This window comes from Thermobia domestica, chromosome 12 (assembly GCF_964235325.1).
Source record: "Thermobia domestica chromosome 12, izTheDome1.hap1.1, whole genome shotgun sequence".
NCBI classification, from domain to species: domain Eukaryota; kingdom Metazoa; phylum Arthropoda; class Insecta; order Zygentoma; family Lepismatidae; genus Thermobia; species Thermobia domestica.
The window spans coordinates 10,247,025-10,271,102 of NC_137465.1; the positions used below are offsets into that span (position 1 = coordinate 10,247,025).

General features: G+C 37.0%; 1 protein-coding gene across 1 annotated transcript in view; it reads left to right on the top strand.

Annotated features, from left to right (window-relative positions):
* Window positions 1–24,078, top strand: part of LOC145666327 (bumetanide-sensitive sodium-(potassium)-chloride cotransporter-like) — a 190,997-nt gene that overhangs the window by 60,119 nt on the left and 106,800 nt on the right. Inside the window, exons 4-7 of the mRNA XM_081733431.1 lie at window positions 9,148–9,401; window positions 17,448–17,562; window positions 20,306–20,445; window positions 21,781–21,975. Of these exons, the coding sequence (XP_081589557.1) occupies window positions 9,148–9,401; window positions 17,448–17,562; window positions 20,306–20,445; window positions 21,781–21,975 (704 nt within the window). The remainder of the gene's footprint in view (window positions 1–9,147; window positions 9,402–17,447; window positions 17,563–20,305; window positions 20,446–21,780; window positions 21,976–24,078) is intronic.

Below are 24,078 nucleotides of genomic sequence, written 5' to 3' on the forward strand. Positions count from 1 at the left end.
CGTTGTAAATATACACTACCAAAACTGAGAAGCCAGCATTGACTTTTGCAAAATCAATAGTTTCAGACAAGTTTCTGGAGATTGAAGCAAAAGGATTCATCGAGAGGAGGCACTTAGCATTTCCAGGGCAATTCTTTAATCATACCACAGATGCTTAAAGGCATTTAAAAATGTCAAATTTAATTCAAATATACTAGCAGTACATTTCTATACAGCAGTACTAGCAGCATTATACAGCAGTACTAGCAGCCTCAATATCCACATACTTTGAATCAAAACAACAAAAGTGAAGAAAAGATTGAAAATATTTTGGCTTTTATTAATGATATTGAAGTCTGAAAAGGAATCAAGTAGGCCAAAACTGGAGTTTTGCGACGTACTTAAATGTGAATTTGGTAAGAGGGATGATAAACGACAATGTGGATAATATGGAGAAGGATTTAAAAACATAAAAGAGAAGATGACGAAAATGCAATAAAGAATAATTCAAAGACTATATAGTTAGAAGAGAAGATAAACAAACTAATTGATGACTATCCTCGAAGGAGTGCGGATAAGATAGTACTATTGGAAGAGAGGATAACCGAACTAAAATATTTTTTATTGTGGGTGGACTTAGCAATTTTCTTAAAATCTTAAATTTCCTTTTTCTAATACTTTCTATTCGCACCTACAGATGGTAAATTTTGATGCATATGTAGGGATGCACGCGAGACGAGACGAGACGAGAAATAGAAAAGTCTCGTCTCGTCTCGCAGCCTCAAATGTTGGTCTCGTCTCGTCTCGTCTCGCAAATGTGAAGTCTCGTCTCGCGTCTCGCATAAAACTTTGAGTCTCGTCTCGCGTCTCGCGCGAGACTTTCTCGCATGGTCTCGCAGTCTCGCATATATTCTGGTCAAAATTTTGCAATGTGTTATTCTATGGCTGTTAATGAATGATGATGTGATATTCTGTCCGAAGGCAGGTATTTGACCTAAAAGTCCTTTGGCAGCTGAATCCTTGGTGGTTTGCCATTGCTTTCCATGGGATGAATGTTCATAACATCCTAAGGAGACGGAACCTAAAGTTCAACATGGTATCCGAACTTGTGTCCCCTCTGCTCCAAATTAAAAGAAAAGTTGTGCTGGAATTTGATTCCTGGACCATTAATTTTCGTCAAATTAACCCTTTCGGGTACCCGGATTTTTGTGCTATTTTTTAGACTTTCAGTCAAGCAGCTACTGCATCGTCACTATTTATCCTACGATCATGGTTCATACCTCATTCTCTTCAGAATAAAGCTGGCTTTCAAATGGTACCACATGGCTTGCTTCCAAATGGCTTGCATGCTCATATCATATACCAGGATCGGGAAAAATGATGTCAAAAGGAAAATTACGGAGGGAATTTTTTCTCGCACTTTGGGCCCCTCTGGAGCGACCCTGTGTGAACGTACCCATCTAAAAAATCTGATAAATAGTACTTGGTATACTAAATGTGTGTGCCAAATTTCAAGTTTCTATCTTGAATAGCAAGGGCGGAAGAAATTTTATCAGGAATTCCCACCATGCCCCAAAATAACGTCAAACACCATGATCTCAGGTAAAAAAAAATCCTGAGATATCCCTAATTACTCTAGGGTCATGTTTTGCCCATCATTCTCTTCAGCTTAGAACTGCCTTTCAGGCGGTATGACTCACATGTCTCCATCATGTATCTAAGGTGGGAAAATCCCGAAAAAAGGAATTTTTGGGTCTAAATATCCTTTTTTTCAACTTTTAGCCCCTCTGGACCCCCCTGTTTTAACGCAGAGATCTGAAAAAATCTGATAAATACTACCAGGTGGGCTGAATTTATGCAAAATTCCAATTTTCCAGGTGCAAAGGTAAGCCCACTAAAAAAATATATATACCGAGAATGTTCCATATTCCCGTATACAGAGGGAAATTTTTAAACATTCCCTGAGACATCCCTAATTACCCTAGGGTCATGTTTCGCCCATCATTCTCTTCAGCTTAGAACTGCCTTTCAGGCGGTATGACTCACTTGTCTCCATCATGTATTTAAGGCGAGAAAATCCCGTGAAAGTGATTTTTGGTAAAAATTTCCCTTTTTCAACGTTTAACCCCTTTGTACCCCTATGTTTTAACACAGAAGTACGAAAAAAATCTCGCAAATACTCCTCGGTGGACTGAATGTTTGTGCACAATTTCATTCTTCTAGGTGCAAAAATAAGCCCGCAAAAAAATAATGAACATAGACCGGCCCCGCAATATTAAAAGAAAATATATATTTTAGAATTATGACGTCATCACCTCCTATGTCTCGACGCAGGAAGGTGTGAAGCCATACATAAGGTCTTCTACAATGCCTCTGGACTTGAAAAACAACAACGAAAAAACAACAACAACAAAAACGGACGAAAAAGCTCAAATAGGAGAGTTATAACGCAATGTACCATGAAACACCCCGTATGGTACAGATTGTATCGTGGGATCCCCAAAGGGTTAATAGCATAATTTACAGCAAAACCAGCATAAATTGTTGCTGGATCCAACATTGTTTTCCAGCTTAGAGGTCTCCAGCAATATTTGGCTCTTCTAAAATATCGTCGCCACTATCAACATTTACAATTTTTGGCCGTTTCCTTGAAGGGTGATTTTCCATTATAAAGATGTTTTTATACCACCAAAAGCGCTTGTAGACAACAAAAGAACTCCTCACAACACAATACGACCCAATTCTTTTGGTTCGTTCGCGCTTGTAGAAATGTTGCATTATCGCATTTTATCAACTTTCGCTTTCAACTTATATAGTGTTGCCAGATCTAGAAAATAAAATTACTGACAGATATAGGGCCATTCCTACCATCTCGCATCAAACCTATAGGGCCATCCTACCAAACCAGTGTTTGAATTAAACTTACGAACTAGAGGGGGATGTTTTTCATAAATATATAGAAAGAAAATACTTATTCCATGTAAAAATATCATGTTATTTCTGCGAGAAGGACCCGGGATAAACTTTGACGAGATGGGATTTTCCCGCCATTCCCCAACATAAATCGCTAGTAGTAATGTGAAAAAGACAGAAACAACAGAAATATCACATTTTGCAGCAATAGGGAGTCTTATTCGCTTTTCAGACCAAAAAACAGAAGTTCATGTATTCGTGCGCGCCCGCGTGTATGTGCTTGTTTCGCAAAATAAAGTCCTAAATCAATATTGTATTAAATTTCCAATGTACAAAGCTTTTCTTTTTTAATGATGTTTAGAAACTAAAGAAGGCTTTAATTCTGAAAATCAACCTTGAATAATAATAAATCTCATAAAATGTCTATTGCCCCAATCACTTTTTTGTTCCTGGAGGCATTAACGCTCAATTCAATAAATGTAAAATCACTAAATATATAATTACATGTAATTCATAAATGTTGCGAGACTGCGAGAAGTCTCGCGAGACTTCTCGTGCGAGACTTAACTGAGTCTCGTCTCGCGTCTCGTCTCGCATGGTTTAGTCTCGTCTCGCGTCTCGCATAAAATTCTCAGTCTCGTCTCGTGTCTCGTCTCGCAAATGCGAGACGAGACGCGAGACGAGACGAGACTTCTCGCGTCTCGCGTGCATCCCTATGCATATGCTAGGCAAAAAAGAGCCCCAAAAAGATAATTACAGCATGTAATTAATTTATTGGAATCTTGTATAGGGTTAAGATTAGGGCGTCCATAAAATTTTCTGTTCAAAACGGGACAGGTTTCGGTTTTTTAAAAATCGTGAGAAATGAGAAGCAGATCAGTGCGTAAATTAGTTTTTGTTTACCTTAGCAATACGTAATGCATTTATATTCTAATATATAGCATAATACAGGGTGTCCCTAATGGGACTGACATTTTTTAAAAGTGTATACAGTACAACCCCTCAAATCCGAACTAATTGGGGCTGAAGCCTGTTCGGATTTCGGGGGGTTCGGATTACCCGGGAAATAATATTACGTACTTATTTCGTCACTGAATTCGCGGTAAAACAACGACTGAGGTTAGACAGGGTGGCCCAGTGGTCGAAAGGGCAGTGACCTTGACTGGTGGGTGTACACTCATGTCCAAAATTATTGTCGCATATCTATAACTGTCTTCTTGTAAGAATATAATTAGATAATGATTTAGAATAAGCATTAAGTCTAAAAATGTTAAAACCTTAAAAAAAAAACTAAATTTGTGTGATTAAATCTATTTTTTTTTATTTTCCAGCTGTAGTTTTTTTCTCCTGAGAACGTGTTCGGATTTGCCGGGTTTTCGGATTTCCGGGGTTCGGATTTGAGGGGTTGTACTGTAGTTTTAATATGGTCAGAGATACAGAAGGAAAAAAACATGCATTTTAAAGGAGAACTGAAAAAGTTTATTTGATCTTACTTACAAGTCACTCTAACTCAGTGTAACTTCACGTGAGTTCCATTTGTAACTTTTAGAAGATCTAGCCTGAACCCAATCTCTCTCCACGTATTCTGTAACATCTGAGGTGTTACTGAAGCAATCGCATTCCTAATACGGTTCTTCAGTTTATCAAGGTTACGCACCTTTTAACAAGATCTTTCACATACCCCCACAGGAAGAAGTCCAGGGGATAACATCAGGAGAGCAAAGAGGTCACCTAATTGGCCCATCATGGCCTATCCAATGGCCAGGAAATTCAGTATCAAGGTACTCCCTCACTTGTAGGCTCCAATGTGGCGGGGGCTCCATCCAATTGGAATATCAGTTGAGGTTGCAAATGTTCTAACTGGGGAACAGCAGTGTTGAAGCATGTCTAAGAACATATTTCCTGTTATGATTTGCTCTATGGAAAAGAAGGCGCCTATAACTACATTATGTGTTAAAGCACACCAAACATTCAATTTGGGACAGTCTCTAGAATGTTCTATGTACGTATGCGCATTTTTCAGATCCCCATATCCTAACATTGTGTCTGTTAACACAGCCAAACAAGTGAAAAGTTGCCTCATCAGAGAAAACAACGTTCAATAGGAAATTATGGTCATAATCAACCCTGTCCAGAATTTCAGTAACAAATGATGCTCTCTGTGACTTATCGTTGTGCTTAATTTCTTGCAACAATCGCACCTTATACGCGCTCAAACGTAATCGATTGTGTACTGTTGACTTTGGAATTGCCAATTGCATGCTCGCTACGCGAATTGACTTCCACGGGCTACGTCAGAAACACACTCTTATTGCTTCCAAATTTTCTTCTGACACACGCAATTTACCACCGCTGTCTTGTTTCACTACACTCCCCGTTGATAAAACTTAATCCTTCCACGCCTGGATACTGTTGCGTGATGGAAGATCCTTGTGGTAAACACGTCGAAAGTTTCGTTGGACTTGAACAACATTTTTCATCTCTGCAAACCAGCGCACGCATTGCGCCTTTTCCACTGCCAACGCCATTTCTGTTTATCGGCGATACTAGCAACGTCACCGATAGTTGTTCAAGTATGAAAATTTGCTGAGCACAACTTTTTGAGTTTTCCTTCAATATGAATAATTTTTTCTTCTGTATCTCTATTAAAACTATACACTTTTAAAAACCGTCAGTCCCATTCCAGACACCCTGTATATAATAGCTATAAAATATAAACAGCATTTAACCTACAATATAGTAGGACATGATACTGCATTTGCTCCTTTGCCCTAGCTCGAAACCTTGATATTACATTGGGTGAGAAGTTGACTCTTGAACTGAAGAATGCCAGAAATATCTCTCACCAGAAGAATTTATCTTCTTGAGAATAGCGTTATTCTTCACTAGTCTTTCTTAAAATTCAGTGCAGTTCTTTTTGGAGTTTACCCGTACCAATAACATAGATTTTATTGTTGCAACATGAAGGAAGATTTTTCACTTCTCCATATGTTTATATTTGTACCGTGTTATGCAAAAATGAACTAAGCGCCAAACTTTGAAAATCCACGTAAATGCGACGATTGGTTCCTGATACGCATTAGAACGTTTTGCACAATCGAAAAGAGAGGAAAACCAACACCTTTCTTAAAAAAGCATCATAATTTCACTTTTGATTACTTCTACATTTACGTTGGACATCAACCTTTATACGTAATTTTCTTAAAAGTATGAAAGTGGCGCTTAGTTCGTTTTCGCATGACACGGTACATTTATGGTTGAAAAAACTCGCTCGACAGAAGTGGTTGTAGCAGGCAGACACATCATCATTCCTGCTACTTTCAATAGAATATCAAACTTATGTTTCGAGCAGTACTGCGAATTATAGATCACGTCTAATGTTAGGAATTTCAATTCAATTCTTGCTGCTTTGTTATTATTAATACCTTTACAAGGAGTAAAAGTACTGGGTTTCTTATTTACTTCATTCACTTGTATAAAACGGGACAAATACTACCTTTTTCCATCTACTGACGGGACGGCTGGGACACGCCCCTGAAACGGGACAGTCGCAATCAAAACGGGACGTATGGTCGCCCTAGTTAAAGGAGCAGTTCGAGTTAAAATCAAGTTTGGTGCAATAGAAAGAGAAACAAAAAAATAAGAGACCCGTATTTTTTATATCTTGATAGGCCGTCTCGTTCAGCTTCTACAGGCATTTGTTTTTGATGAATCGTAAATGGTGACGTCATGGGTGGGATACGCGAGAAACTGAATGTGAGTCAGCAACCACTCCCTTGTACGCAGCTGATAAACCTTTAATAGTGCATTGGATTTAATAGATTGCGTTTTGGATTTGTTAGCAATCTTGCTCTGTGTTGAATTCTTGAGGGAAGTTTTTGTTAGTTGTTTTTCCTATAGCATTAGTATAAAAAAGAGTAGAGAGAGAGCAGTAATTACGTTTGTTGTGCGAAACAGTGTTTCTTCCAGACATGTTTTTAGGGAGGCACTGTATCCCGGAGCTCTGAGAGATTCCCCCGGAGGAGACCAAAATAATACGTCTATAATGTAATAACTATAATAGTACTGTGTAAAAATAATGTGCCTCTCCGAATACTAAGTGTCCCTTCTCCCCCCTCCGGATTTTTTTCTGAAAGAAGCACTAGTGTGAAGTAGAAAACACGTGTTAGTACAGCGCGTGTTGTGTCTGTGAAGTGAAGTAGAAATGCCTAATACCTGCTGTGTTTTCCGTTGTAATTTTTGTGCAACTGAAGCTGAGAACCCAAAATATCTTTTCTTACATTTCTAACTCGTGAGAAATCACCAGATCGATATAAATTATGGCCCAAGAAAATCAATGGGAAAAAATGTACCAAATAAAATCACTCGTGTTCCAAACATTTTGAAGAGCCTGCCTTCGAGAAGTCAAGTTTACTGAAAGAAAAGTTAATACCAGTGGCGGATCTAGGCTGGGGCCGGGGGCCTAGGCCCCCCAGTTTTTGAGTGACAAAATTGATTTAAGCTATTATTTAGATATTTTTGAAAGTTTTTAGTAAACATGATATACATATCATAGTCTGGATTCTGACTCCCCCCCCCCCGAGTTTTTACCGTCTAGATCCATCTCTGGCCAGGAGAATTATTTACACGCAAACTGAGAAAGAATGCTGTTCCAAGTATATTATTGAAAGGTTTAAAATCCGAGCCATTGAACGAGCACCGATCTATGTCCATTTACCAACGTACAAATATCGTACAAGACGCAATTGACGGTTGTAGTCAAGACGAGGCATTAGAGGGTAATAGAGACGATGTCACTCATGATTCTGAAGATACTGCTTTAGAAATAAGCTATACAATGTGAATTAGGGAGTGAAATATACCGGCTTGTAGAAGGAATCAGTGACGATGACTGTTCCTCAAGACATTGATCCATCGTTTAATTTCTCTGTATCGTGTGACAATGATGATGAAACGGATGATGAGAGATGTTCCGCGGACAGCTATGAGAATAAAAGAAATTTAACCGGTGAAGTGTTTTTCGTATTCTAGCAAACTTTACAGATATTATTTCATTTTTGCCTCATATGTTGCGCTCCTGTACATACCTTGAAGCACAAAATTATAGGGTCAGCGTTAAAAATTGCAACAAAACGTGAAAATGAACATACTTATGTTTGGGAATCGGAAGAATGATTAAAGAAAAGGTACTTAGGTGTTGCAGCAATCTCGTCAGCCATCTATTTACATATTGGTTTTGATTTTTTTTTTGAAACGCTGAACTCATGCTTTATAGGATACGTTTTATAATATTATAAAAACGTTTGTACAGCCCACCATCAGATATCATTTTCTACATACAGATGATATTTGTAAGTCTTTGCAATCAGTTCTGGAAAAGGAAACAGCACTTAGAACATGCCACCGCACCTCTCACAAACGAAATGCTTGGTACTGTGTAGTATGTAAGCCTGATCTCGTTCTTTGCCCACCTATGACGTCATCAAAAAATCTTTCTTCCTCTGTTACTCGCTAACGACTGAACGTATCGCGATCAAACAAACACCATTCCTTTTAGAATTTTCAACTCTACAAATGGAAATAAATTGTAAAAAATGCATTTCTAAGTCGAAATGCTCCTTTAAGATGGAACTTCCGGAAAGAAAGTGTTTGTAATCACTAACAATACTTGATATTTTATGATTAATTATTACATTGATTTTTTTAATTCACAAATTATGTTTTTTCAAGTTTGAAATCAATGAATGGACGTACATATTTGACAGAGTTTCAATAAGGATCCTTATAAAAGTAAAAACTTTTTTTAAAAAATTAAATTTCGCTACTTTGTTATTAAGAAACATAGACAGACAGAGAAGGTAAAAAAGATAAAATATATGCTGGTTACGAAAGAAAGAAACAAAAATGATATGAAAAACAGCAGTTGACCCTGCACAGTTATAAACAAAAACCTCTTCTAATAATTTGTCCGGAGGTAATGCATCTAAAATGGAAGCAAAATTGCCTCGCTGAGCTGCTATGCTGATGCGTTGTATAAGAAAAACATCTTACAGATACGGTATACAAACCGTCAGAACACTGGGGATCAAAAATGAAACATACTGCATGTAAGTGGAGTTCGTTTTCAATATCACTGTACCATATCGGAAGGAAAGAGTATTGAATCGAGTCAGCTCCCTGCCTACGTCAGTATCAACAAATACAGTCAGTGTAAATCTTATTTTTATAATTAAAACATTTCCTTTTTAATTTTAGGTGGCATTTACTTCATGATCTCCCGATCCCTTGGACCTGAGTTTGGTGCATCTGTGGGATTAATCTTCTCCCTGGCAAACGCTGTAGGAGTGGCCATGCACACTGTAGGCTTCGCAGAGTCCATGAACGACCTCCTGCGCTCATTGGAGGTGAAGATAGTGGACAATGCAGAGAACGATATCCGAGTTGTCGGCACGCTCGCTCTGCTGCTTATGATGGCCATCTGCGTCATTGGAATGGAGTGGGAATCCAAGGTTAACGTCCTATTGTCTTCTTTATGTTAATTGTTAACAGCTAGACAAGTAGAGAACACAGACGTCAATAACTGTTGATTAAGAATAACTGTAGAGTAATAATTTCCTTTATAAATAAGAATAGAGCATACTTATTTCAGTATTCGTCACAAATTTTTGCTATAGTTAAATCACACCTCCAGAATAATAGTATCATAGCTCCAAATTGTCAATTTTGCAGGAAAGAAATCTGTATCTAAACAAACTTCAATACATTTTCTGTTTTATTTTAACATATACTATAGCGCACATTCTATAGCAAAACCTTGCTTAAAAACACATATTATAATTAATTACATATTTATTAAGATACGACAGTTTTATTTTAACGAAAAACTATTTTAACGAAAGTATGTGAAACAAGTCCAAAGGTATCCTCTCATGTAAATTACAATTCTGGTTTGATCACTTGATTCCAACCCCTTACAAGACTGAATAACGAATTGAAGGGATGACTTCCATAACCACACAACTCCAGCTCAAGAGATATTAAGAAAATCAATAAAAACTGAATAATTGTTGGAAATGTGAACTTGGAAATCAGACTTTTTCATACGAAAAATGTCTGATTTCCAAGTTCACATTTCCAACAATTTTATTTTCTCAATATCTCTTTAGCTGGAGTTGTGTGATTATGGAAGTTGTCGCTTCAATTGTTTCTGCATAAGCTGACGACTCTTGTTTCTAGCTTTGTAGAATAACCAATCTTCTTCCTCGTAAGCAAGTTATAATTAAAGTTGGCGAGATACAACATAAGCATTACGCCGAATTCGAATAACTTTGAATTTATGATTATCACATTTAGTTTTGTACATTGTACACAATTTCTTGCTGTTTTTTTCTAGTGTAAGGATTCTGATCGCCATTGCATTTTTTATCACCATCTTCATTCAACATAAACTCATTTCAGAAGAAAAGTAATTCATATCATGTAAGGTTTCCACATTCGTTTCCTTCGCTATGAACGTTGCTCCAGTTTTCTTAACTTAATAAACAGACACCTACTGCCTAGGTACATCAAATCGGTCCATTTCTAAGAGCTTTCTTATTCTACCTTCCTATACAAGGATGAACATTGTCTCCTTGATTTCTCACATTTAGAATTCTATTCCTTAGCCTATCTTGCAAATAATATAAAAAAGTTTGCATACAAAGATTTAAAGTAAAAGCCAAGATGGCTCATTTGGATTTTCTAGGGGACACGGTGACTTAGTGGTAACGAATTTACCTCTTGTGTGGGGGGTCTCTGGTTTGATCCCCGACCAAGGAGGTTTGGGGTGGACAATATCGTGTTTGTGAGTTTTCTTGGGGTACTCCCGCTTCCTAGCACATTCCCATTCCACCAATTCTTCGATCATTATTCACTTGCCTTAATCGTCATTTCTCTTAGCCTGAAGGGAATAAATGTAGTACGTTACACTGAAAGATTTCATTTCATTTTCATTTGGATTTTCAAAATTGTTGCTAGTTTATAAATAGTGTCTATTTGTGACAAGTTGTTTTTTTTTAATGTTTTCTTTGCACATAGTCCATACTTCAAACTAGTACATGTTAGTGACGTTATTAAACTTCGGAAACAATGGTTTTAATCCTGGTGTAAGTAGTACATTTATCTCTATTATCCCCATTTCTTTAATTTTAATGTATATGACTCTCTGCACGTGACCCTACGTTTGATAAGCCTACTTGGAGGCAGTGATGATTTCAGAGGGTGACACATAAGAGGGGGGATTTTCTCACGGAGCCAGGAAATTCTCTCCCGAAACCATATATCCTATTGTGTTCAATATACGTAGTACCCCTGGAGAAAATCTTCTAAAATCATCATTGCTTGGAGGCACAAAACACTTAGGATTCTTTTTTCTATGAAATTCCCCCCCAAAAAAAATCAGTAAGTGCAAAACCGTTTTCCGTCTCCGCCTTCTACTGGGGGTACATCATGTATCTCCCTTCATGTGATTGAGCATCATAAGAGACCTATATTTACGTCAAAACCTCTAAATTCGATTTTTTTTTTTTTTGAGTTACGACAGTATTATTATGGGGATGCGAAATATTTCCACGTTCACTTATGCACATAAATTTCTAAAAGAAAGGAATAGCTTTCATATTTTTTTTATGTAATTGATTTTAAATCACAAGTTATATTAATTGTACAGTAGGAAGAAAGTGAGTCAAAGGTTATAGTTACAAATTAGTCTGATGGAGACTAGGAGAAACCTCCTATATGAGAATATTTGGCAATGGGATTCGGTTGTTTGTTTTTCGTTAAAGTTTAGCGTTTCTTTTCTTTCTTTAGCACCAAGGCTATATGAGACGTGGGCCTACAGTTTAAATTGGAATTCGAATCAGTATAATGCGTTCAAATTTCAATACTCTTGCAATGGAAATCGAACGACATACACCAAGGGCACGCGCGCTAACTACTAGTCGAGCAAGAAAGGCTGCAGTGGGTTCAGAATTCGGAACTTTCTGATATAAGCAAATATCCTAATAATTCTCATCACCAGAGCTTGATCAGTCCAAACTCTTAGCATATTTGGCAGAGAATTTAGAAAGAAATGAGCTTTTATTCAAAATTTTCCTTACATATATGGAAAGTTAGGGGGCAGCGTGGGTCGCTTCAAGGTAACCAAGAAAATTTTGTCGTTTTTTCACCCACCACCTTCGAAAATCGATATGTCACCTAAGACGTACCTGGAATATCCAAAATAGACCCCTTCAACATCGACGATCTTCTGCCAATGTTCTAAAAGGCCATAGATTCAATCGCGGTACAACCTGGTAGGCCGTGAAACGAAGAAGGTATCAAGTGCACTTTGCACCTCTACTAGGAATTTGGATTGGCATCCTGCAAGGTGAGTGTCCAAGGATGTAACAAGATGATAATCGGACTGTGCACTATCCGGGGATTATGGCTGATGCAATAGTGTTTCCCATCCAAGGCGTAAAATGATGTTTCGGGTCATCCTAGCCACATTGAGCTTAGCATTGTCGTGTAACAGAAGGACTCCTTTGCGATTCATAAGTGCTGGTTCCAGATATTTGACTTTTTCTTGAACACGGTTCAACTGCTGACAGTACACAGTTACATTGATGCTCTGACCAGCTGGTAGCAGTTCCCGATGAACGATGCCGTGAGCAGTTCACCAAAAACACAGGAGAACTTTCTTCTGGTGCAGTGCTGGTTTCGGCTGTTTTGGAACCGGTTCATGGAATGCTAACTAATGATGACGGCGCCATGGAGCTTCGTACAGGACCCATTTCTCATCACATGTCCACACCCTGTCCAGACATGACTCCTTTCTCACACGAGACAGCAAAGAAACACAGGTGCCTGCTCGCGTTGCCTTCCGAGTCAAATCATGTGGGAAACATCGACCCAACTTGTAGTTTCCTAAATTGATGGAGGTGCTTCTCGACACTCTCACCAAAGGCTTGGCATATCTTTTGCTCCGTTGCAGCGACGTTTGACCCCCGTTTGAACTTCTACAGCATACTTGCCTTTATAATGCTCTATTTAGGTCCATGTTCACTCTGTCCTTACGCAAGTTCCCGGTGTAACTGAACTGCTACAACCAATTAGTGTATTGGATATACCCACACCAACAACTGACCTTCGCCTTATCTCCATTCCTTCAACTCACGGTGTGAGGGCCAATTGAAGACAGACTTCCACAAAAAGCGACAGAACTTTCTCGGTTACCTTCATATATTGAAAGTTATGAGGCAGAGTGGGTCGCCTCAGCTACTGTGGAAAATATGAAATCAAAGACTGAAGTTTAAATTCACACTGAAAGTGTATGTCCATTTCTTGATATATCAATGGGATTTTTTTTTTTAATACGACTGATAGCCATATGAGAAATGTTGGGAATTAAAATAAAAGCACATTCATATTAAGTAAGTGGAAATTATTCCTGTTATACAGATGAAACCTGTATGTGAAATTTATATATATATATATATATATATATATATATATATATATATATATATATATATATATATATATATATATATATATTTTTTTTTTTTTAATATTTGAGTGTTTGGTAAATAAACGTTGCTTGATATTTGAAAGTAACCCAAAGTAGTGTGATATTAGATTTAACGCTTTCTATAATCTTTTGTGGTGAACAATATAATTAGTTATTATAAGGTCTTATATGGTCTTTAATGTACCTGTCGTTTAATAGAGTGATTGCTATTTGAAGAAATGTAACAAAGATTTTATGTTAAACTTGATTGAAGAAGCATGACTTTGACATAAAGGCATTACACGATTATGAAGTCAAATTATTCTTCAAGAATAGTAACATGATAATAATGTCTTAACTACGAAGAGGTGGACATGACTCACTGACTCACATGACTCACTGGCATATTTACTTAAATATATTATAAAAATCGACGCTAATATCCGTCATTTCCCATCATTTTTAAATATCTCCCTCTTCCTTTCCTAAGTTGCACCGTCAAGGTAAAATGATAGAAACCATCCTAGGCGCGAATCTCATCTAGATGGTAAATTTGATGGATATCGGTAGTAAGGTTCAAGAGTTTTTAAATTATATATATATCGTCTATACAGTTATGGAGGATATATTAAGTTATATATATCCTTCTCCCTCCCTTACATTGGACCGTCAAAGTGAAATGACGAAAACCATCCCAGGCCCGAACCCCATCTATGTTGAAAATTTGATCGATATCGGTCAGGTGGTTCGAGTTATGAAGTCAAAATCGTAGTCATTTTCATTTTTATATGTATAGATATAATAATGGAGTTTTGTTTCATTATTTATTTCTAGATTTATTTCCTTATACAGTATAATGGAGTTTTATTATATTATTTATTTCTAGATTTATTTCTTTATACACTATAATGGAATTTTATTATCTTATTCATTTCTAGATTTATCTCCTTATACAGTATAATGGAGTTTTATTATATTATTTATTTCTAGATTTATTTCCTTATACACTATAATGGAATGTTATTATCTTATTTATTTCTAGATTTATTTCCCTATACAGTATAATGGAATATTATTATATTATTTATTTCTAGATTTATTTCCCTATACAGTATAATGTAGTTTTATTATATGATTTATTTCTAGATTTATTTCCTTATACAGTATAATGGAGTTTTATTATATTATTTATTTCTAGATTTATTTCCTTATACACTATAATGGAATTTTATTATCTTATTTATTTCTAGATTTATTTCCCTATACAGTATAATGGAATATTATTATATTATTTATTTCTAGATTTATTTCCCTATACAGTATAATGTAGTTTTATTATATGATTTATTTCTAGATTTATTTCCTTATACAGTATAATGGAGTTTTATTATATTATTTATTTCTAGATTTATTTCCTTATACACTATAATGGAATTTTATTATCTTATTTATTTCTAGATTTATTTCCTTATACAGTATAATGGAGTTTTATTATATTATTTATTTCTAGATTTATCTCCTTGTACAGTATAATGGAGTTTTATTGTATTATTTAATTCTAAATTTATCTTCTTACACAGTATAATGGAGTTTTATTACATTATTTATTTCTAGATTTATCTCCTTATACAGTATAATGGAGTTTTATTATCTTATTTATTTCTAGATTTATCTTTTTATACAGTATTATGACATTGTTTGCTTATTTACTCCTGCATTTGTCTCATTGTATAGTCGAGTTTAATTGAATTATTTATGTATTTGTTTATTTGTCTGAGTGTATAGTAAAGTTTTATTACATTATTCATTAATTTATTTCTATATTTTCTCATTGCGTAATAGTTTTATTTCATTATTTAGTTAGTTAGTTATTTACATATATGGGCCCTTTAGACACCAAGAATTCCGAATTGAAATTTTTCAGGAGTGAACTTGGAAGTTCAGTACGTCATGACCAATTCATATTCTGGTTATTTTGGCAACCAAAAGTATAATTACCTAGGTTATGATTTTATAATTTACTGATCTTTGTAAATCTTTTCAAAAAAGAATTCCATCTATTGAAATGAATGAAAGCTTTAGTTCTCTCTCTCTCTCTCTTTTTTTTTTAAATGTTAAGTTAGGTGATTTGACATCCGAGCGATCCATTTGTCTCATTATATAGTGGAGTTTTATAACATTGTTATTTCATTTATTTTTTATATTTGTCTTATTATATGGTTGAATCTATAGTTTTCTGGGTCGTTGAGATGAACAGTGACAGTTCTGGTGCCGTTTAAATCCATATTCAGTCCCGTAACTTGAGCAGAGGAAGGAAGATATATATAAAATTATCGAAAATGACCGATATTAATGCCGAATCCATAGTTCTCGAGGTCAGTGAGATGAACAGTGACACTTCCGATGCCATTTAAATCTAAATTTAGCCATTTATGTCCAAAATGAACGTATTCTCCCCGTGCGAAGAACAGGTATTCTGCTAGTACTGTATAAGGAGATAAATCTAGAATTATAATGTAATAAAACTCCATTATACTGTATAAGGAAATGAATCTAGAAATAAATAATAAAACTGCATAATACTGTATAAGGAGATAAATCTAGAAATAAATAATGTAATAAAACTTCAATATATAATGAGACAAATGTAAAAATAAGTACATAAATATCTTGAGACAATTCTCTACTTAGGCCTACATCTACAGTATTAATTTTCCTGAATTTAAAAAGGTAACAAAGAAAGTTCTGTCGTTTTTTGTGGAGGTGTGTGTTCCATTGGCCCTCACGCCGTGAGTTGAATGCGAATAGAGATAAGGCGACGGTCAGTTATTGGTGTGGGTATATCCAACATACTATTTGGTTGTGGCAGTTCAGTTACTCCGTTAACTTGTGCAAGGACAGACGGAAGATGGGACCTCCACAAAACGTCATAATGACATGTATGCTGCACCAATTCAAACTGGGGTCAAACGCTGCTGGAAGGGAGCGGAAGATATGCCAGGCCTTTGGTGGGGATATTGTGACTATGCGGACAGTGCGGCGGTGGTTTATCAAGTTTAAGAACGGTGACAAAACACTCGAATGACGTACCACGTGCCGGAAGACCAACACATGTACAAAATGAAGATCTGTATGCAGCAATTGAGGCGAACAGTGGCCAGGCATGTAAGGAACTGGGATTATAATTCAGTGTGAATGAAGAAACAGTTCGCCAGCACGTCCATCAACTTGGGAAGCACTACAAGTTTGATTGAAGGGTTCTACATGATTTGACTCCGGACCAGAAGACAATGCTACCAGACACCTGAGTTTCTTTGCTGTCTCGTCTGAGGGAGGAGACATTTCTGGATAAAGTGTTGACTTGTGATGACAATTGGGTCCTGTACGAAGTTCCATGGCGCCTTCATCATTGGTTAGCATTCCATGAACCGGTTCCAAAACAGCCGAAACCAGCACTGCACCAGAAGAAAGTTCTCCTGTGTGTTTGGTGGACTGCTCGCGGCATCGTTCATCGGGAACTGCTACCAGCTGGTCAGAGCATCAATGCAACTATGTATTGTCAGCAGTTGAACCGTGTTCAAAACTAAAAATTCTCTAACCAGCACTTATGAATCGCAAAGGAGGAATCCTGTTAGAGGACAACGCTAAACCACACGTGGATAGGATGACCGGGACACCATTTTATGCCTTGGATGGGAAACACTATTACATCTGGCAAACTCCTCGGACATTGCACCTTCAGATTATCACCTGTTCCATTCCTTGGACTATCACCTTAGAGGACTCGAGTTCAAATCTCTAGTAGAGGTGCCAAATGCACTTGAAATCCTTGGCTCTCAAAACGTTGGCAGAAGGTCGTCGCTGTTGATGGGGACTAGTTTTGATCTTCCGGGTATGTGTTAAGTGACATATCAATGTTTAAATGTAGTGGGTGAAAAAGCGACAGAACTTTCTTGGTTACCTTTATAGATAAGAAATTTCATGCTTGTTGGTGTAGAAAATAATTGTTACTTTTGCTTGCTTCCAGGCGCAAGTAGTATTACTTGTGATTCTTATCATCGCCATATTGGATTTTCTGATTGGTGGCTTTGTTGGTCCTCTCAACGACGATGAAATATCACGAGGGTTTATAGGATTCAATAGTAAGTAATACATTATCATTATTCTTCTACATTTCACTCAATAAAATACATTTTCTTTTCCGCGCTAACTAATATGTAGAGCAACCCATATTATGCTTTATTTTTTTGTTTAATTATGCTTTATTGTGTTCCAAATTATGCTTTATTATGCTTTATTGTTAATTTCAATCATTGTTTTACATTAATCGTGTATAATGTATAATATTTACTATATATTAAATTTTCTAAATATCTTGATCTACCGGTATTTATTAATATTTTATGGAACCAATTTCTTTCATATTTAATGAACTTTCTACTTAATGCACTGTAAAGTGATATATTTTACTCGAGTCAGTTTCTTTTATCACTTAGAGGTGCATATATACAGAAAGGGAAAGTAAAAGATGCCACCTAAAAGTACAGAAAGTGCCGAAGTTCAAGAGGTACACATAACAATATAGTGTGGAATTCTTGTGTACTATTCACTGTTGGTGGGATGTTTTCTTGTTCTTTTCCTTTTTTCTTTTCTCCACATCAAAGAATTACACCGAAATAAAAATAAGATTTTCATTGTTTCATTGTTACGTTCTCAATGATTTTGCATTGTAAATATTGGTTTTAAAAAATATTAACACAGTATGTTAAACTTGCAGTTAAACAGAATTTTTCCAGAATTGTTCTAATAGAATTTTCTAAGAATTGGGTTATATATTTTAAATTATGCTTTATTTTCTAAAATTATGCTTTTAAAATTAGTTTCTTCTGGATCCTTAGACAACCACAACCATGTTCAAGGTACCAACCATATGCGTAAATTGCTGTTATGCTTTTTATGCTTTTGGGTTGCCCTACTAATATGGTTAAAGGAAATCAAAGTTCATCAATATGGAAACGAAAGTGCCAATCCAATTCATGCTGACTTTGGATCGATATCTGTTGAGGTAACAAAAGATTGTGTAGTAAACTAAAAGTATTGTTTGGCACAATTTGACTGTGGTCGGATACATCGCACTAATGTTCACTGCTTTGAGGCAGATATTACAACATATCCGCAAACGAAGGTTCAACGATTGTTCATTTATCAGAGTGTCATGCGAGAACCAGTGGGTTAAAGGAAAGATCGGAAGAGGAAGAATATTCTATAGCAGGAATGAATGCATATGCAAAGCTTTTCATCATCTTTTTTTCCAAGTTCATTGCTAGTTGGACTACTGCATGTTGAGAAAGTAGCACAAATGAAAATGAATTTTAAAAATCTACAAGCAGTAGCAATAAACATAAAATTAGAGTTCGGAAGTTGGCTTTTGTTCCTAAGAATATTCTACGAGAAGCCAAACATAGGAAAAATGAAATCTTTCAAGTTAATGTCCCAAGAATTATGTCCTTTAGCCTGAGGGAGACGGACGATTAAGACAATTGAATGATAATGGAAGAATTAGTGGAATGATAATCTGAGAGGTAATGGGAATATCCCGAAAAAACGGGAATATCCCGGATACGATGTTATCCATCACAAACTTACTTGAGCGGGAATTAAACCCGGAACCCCACACACCATAGGTAAGCACTCTAGCACTGAGGCACCATGTCTCCCCTCAAGCATAGGACTTAATAGGGAAGATCTGGGCAGTTCTCAACTTGTTAAAATCTCATAAACAAGTTAGTTTACTTGTGATTGTGGTTTCGCAAATAAAGATGATTCCTGGTGGATTCCAGTTGGGAGAGAGAAATTCCAGGAAGAAAAACTTAACGTCAAGAAACCGTCTACGACTGGAGATGACGCTGTGCACAGAGCTGTTCACATATGAATGAAATGTTCTTTGGAAAAGGAAGAACGCTGAGATTTAATAAGTTGCTCACTAAGTGTCACAACGTCACGGCTTACGATTTTTTTAAAGAAAGAGAAGTTTCAATGTATGATTCTGAAGTTATCACGAATACTTACTAATTAATGAATATTATAGCTGAATAATTCTACATCAGCCTGATGCTCCATCAAATTAAATTAAATCTTTGAGTTTAACGTCCCACAATTATGGCCGTTAGATTAAGGAACACGATGGTTAAAGCAAATGAATGATGAGAGAAGAATGGGTGGAATGAGAAAGTGGGAGGAAACGGGAGTAATCCTAGAAGCCCATGTATATGATGTTGTCCACCATAAACTTACTTATTCGGGGATCGAACCAGGGACCCCACACAACAGAGGTGAGCGCTCTACCACTGAGCCGCAGTGCCCCTTGATAACTTTTAATTTCTCTGATGCTCTATAAATAAATCCTGGGAAAACTTGTATTTTTACTTTTTTTCGTTCTTTTTTTCGTGTTATGTTTAATATTGTATTCTTTTGACAAGGGTTTGGTGGTAGAGCAGCCATGGCTGAACCTCGCCCACTTCAATAAAGACATTTTCATTTCATTTCATTTCATTACATTACATTCATTTCATTTCATTTTATAGTCCACCAAGCAGTGATGATTTCAGGGAGTGGCCCGGAGGGACAGGAATTCCCCCTGGAGCTAGCAAATTCTCCGTCGGGTCAACTCTCCGATCTTTCTCAATAAAGGTTACCAGTATACTGACAATACTACTTTAAACCCTTGTGTATTGAAATTTACTCCGGGACAAATCGTCTGAAGTCATCATTGCTACCAAGAAAACATGTGTGTTTCAGTCAAGAAAAGTTGATTACTGACAATCTTTCATGTTAGTTGGGCTTAGGTTATCATAAGTAACTTAACTTTCCGTATTTATATTTCAGGTTCTTTGATAGCTGAGAACTTTTTCCCAGTTTTCCGCCCGGTTGAAAACACTACCACAAGTTTCTTCTCGGTATTCTCCATATTTTTCCCGTCAGCCACAGGAATTCTGGCAGGAGCCAACATCTCCGGGGATCTCAAAGTGAGTACTCATATTTTCAATAAATACATGTACAGTGGGACGCCGATAACTTGAAGCTCAAGTGAATAGACAAAAATTCGAGTTATCGACTTTATCAAGTAATCAGTGTTCGTATTATCAAGTTGGCCACAACCACAACAAAAATTTGAGATACCGAGATTCAGCGTTCCTCATGAAAAGTGATTATATAAGCTCTATAACTCGAAATTTTATTCATTCAACCTCTAAAACTCGAAGTTGTGAAATTTCCTTAACTTAAATAAGATGGCTATTAAAAATGAAATACTAGACATGAATAAAACACAATTACAGTACACATTGGCAACAATGACAATTACGTAAAAGCATAGAGTTATAGCTTCGAGTTGTCGAGGTCACATCAAGAGAAATTCGACTTATACAGAGGTAAACTTCGACTTATAGAGTTTCGTAGATACGAAAGTTCGAGATACTGAGGTTTTAAATGATTATGGAACCTTTGAAATTCGACTTATCGAAGTCGTGACTTTTAAACATTCGACTTTGTGGAGAGTTAAAGAGAAAATGAAAAATTACGAGTTATCAAGGAGTTCCAGTTATTGAGATTCAACTATATTTTTAGAAGTTAACTTCTGTTTTGAGCACGGAGACTGTATGTGACGTTTTCCCATACTCTAACCTAGAATCCACTTCACAGGAACTACTACTGAGAATCTAGCCGTAATCTCTCACGTCAAGACAGGGGCGGATCCAGGACGGATTTCTGAGGGGAGGGGGTCTTGGGTTGTAATACTGCTACTTATAGCTACTTTAAAGAGCTCCAAACTCTGGGATGGGTTTTTATTTATACGTATCTAAAATAAGAAAGTTTCGTCAAGATCGCCCCCTGGATCCGTCCCTGCGTCAAGGGCGGTTGTCTAAGGCATATCTCTTAAATGACGTATGTTTTATTGCTTGTACTACATGCTTAAACCCTTTGTGGTCCTTTGTTTACATTCTCCAGTAGTCCTACAAAATAACTGAAAAGAATTGTCCAAAAGCGAGACAAAATATACCAATCCATAGTTCTTATTGAGCTGAACGAAATGAAGTGGACAAGTGTAAATACAAACGGGTAGTTTTCGAGAAAATAGAGAAAAGAGGAATTAATTTGTAAAATTAATGACTTACGAGGTATTCGCTCCAGTCGAGCCCTGATGCCATTAGCAACTGACGGAGCTGAAGATGGACAAACGACAATGCTTCCGGTTTCACTGTTTGTTTTATTCTTTAATGCTCTTTATTCGCAAATTATTATTTGTATGAATGTTTAAAAAAAAAGTAACCAAAATATTTATTCTTTAAAATTTGTTCCAGGATCCTTCTTCTGACATTCCCAAAGGCACGTTGTTAGCTATTTTCATAACAACTGTTTCCTACTTGGTTTTCATTGTGCTCGCTGGCGCCACTGTAGTAAGGGATGCTTCAGGAAACGTATCGGAAGTGCAAGGATGGACGTTTCTCGATTGTTCCAACAGAACCTGTTCATGGGGTCTCCTCAACAGCTTTCAGGTAGGTGCTTCAATTTAATTTGATAACCTGTATGTGGGGGTCTTATTGCCCGAGATTACAAAATAACTTCGCTTCCATATTAGCTATTTCACAGTTTTTTCACTGTTCTGGATCTCAATATACTTAACATAGTTTCATAAGCTTTAAAGATCCGTTAGGATGTTAGGTTCAGTGTTTCACAAATGCATTTGACACCGTAGTGTGGCGGCTCTTGAGCGAAATTGCAAAGGAAAAAATGAAATGTTATCACTGTAGTCAAAGGGAAGAACACTTACGGAACATAATACGTAAGTTAGTGGTGGATCTACAAGATACAAACTGGGGAGAGCCAGAACCCATACTATGATACGTATATCATGAGTTTACTATAATCTTTCAAAAATATATAAATAACAGAGCCTAGTTTTAATTCCCAAGTAACATTTTCGTTGTCAAACGGTGTGCCAACCGTTGTCTATTTGTAGGCATCGTTGGCAAAGCCACTATCAAAATGCCAACGGCAAATTCGACAAACCATCAACCATCGATGCCAATAAGCGAAAACAAAACAGTGGTTCAACGTAGGTGCATCGTTCTTTTGGCAACGCATCGAAAGACGATGTTGTATTTTGTTGTCACAATGTTGGCGTTCCGTAGGATAACGATCGTTGGCCAACTGTGATTTTCTCGTTGGTATTTTGTTGAAATTTCGTTGGCCCAACTCCTCCATGGTTGGCACACTGTCGTCCATTGGTTGGTTGGCCAACTGTACTTAATCTTCTGTTGGCCCAACGTTGCAAATAATTATTGGCATAACGATTTGCAGTACTGTCAAAATCACCGTTGGTCAACCAACTATGGTCGGATGGCCCAATCATTTGTCAACCCAAAATGCTACTTGGGTTATTTTTGCCACTCAGAAAACTTGGTAGACTAAGCCGCCCGGCCTCGGGCTAGATCCGCCACTGAGGTAAGTTCTTTTTTGTTAGCAAGTAGTGACAAAATTTTAAATTTGTATGGACTAATGCTCTGCTAATGGACTGCAATGACTTGAAGTCAATTCTTTGATAAAATAAATAACGATAATTGCTTTCCTCAGAAAGGTCCATGCAAATGAAAAATATAAGCCTGAATAATGCAATAATGCAGTAGTACTTCCTTTCCTCCTCGTTTTGCGGATGTTCAACTATAAAGTAACCAAGAAAGTTCTGTCGTTTTTGTGGAGGTCTGTGTTCAATTGGTCCTCACACCGTGAGTTGAATGGGAATGGAGATAAGGCGAAGGTCAGTTGTTGGTGTAGACATATACAACATACTACCTGGTTGTGGCAGTTCAGTTACACCGTGAACTTGCGTAAGGACAGACTGAAGATTCATAATGGCCCAGATTCATTCTGGGACCTCCACAGAGACTCATAATGGCATGTATGCTATACGAGTTCAAACCGGGATCAAACGCCGGTGCAGTGGAGCGGTAGATATGCTAGGGCTGTGGTAAGGGTGTTGTGACTGCGCGGACGGTGCAGCGGTGGTTTATCAAGTTTAAGGACGGTGACAAAACACTCGAGGACGTACCATGTACTGGAAGACCAACATGTGTGCGAAATGAAAATCTTCAGGCAGCAATTGAGACGAACAGTGGCCAGATATATGAGGAACTGTGACTACAATTCAGTGTGAGTGACAAAACTATTCGGCAACACCTCCATCAACTTGGAAAGCACTACAAGTTGGTTGATGGATACCACATGATTTGACTCCGGGCCAGAAAGCAACGTGAGCAGACACCTGTGTTTCTTTGTCGTCTCGTCTGAGGAAGGAGCCATTTATGGACAGGGTATTGACATGTTATGAAAATTGAGTCCTGTACGAAGTTCCACGGCGCTTTCATCGTTGGTTACTATCCTTTGAACCGGTTCCAAAACAGCCGAAACTAGCACTGCACCAGAAGAAGTTCCTCCTGTGTATTTGGTTGACTGCTCGTGGCATCATGCACCGGGAAGTGCTACTAGCTGGTCAGAGCATCAATGCAACTGTGCACTATCAGCAGTTAAGCCGTGTTCAAGAAAAAGTCAAAACTCTAGAGCCATCACTTCTGAATCGCAAAGAGGCCCTCCTGTTATGG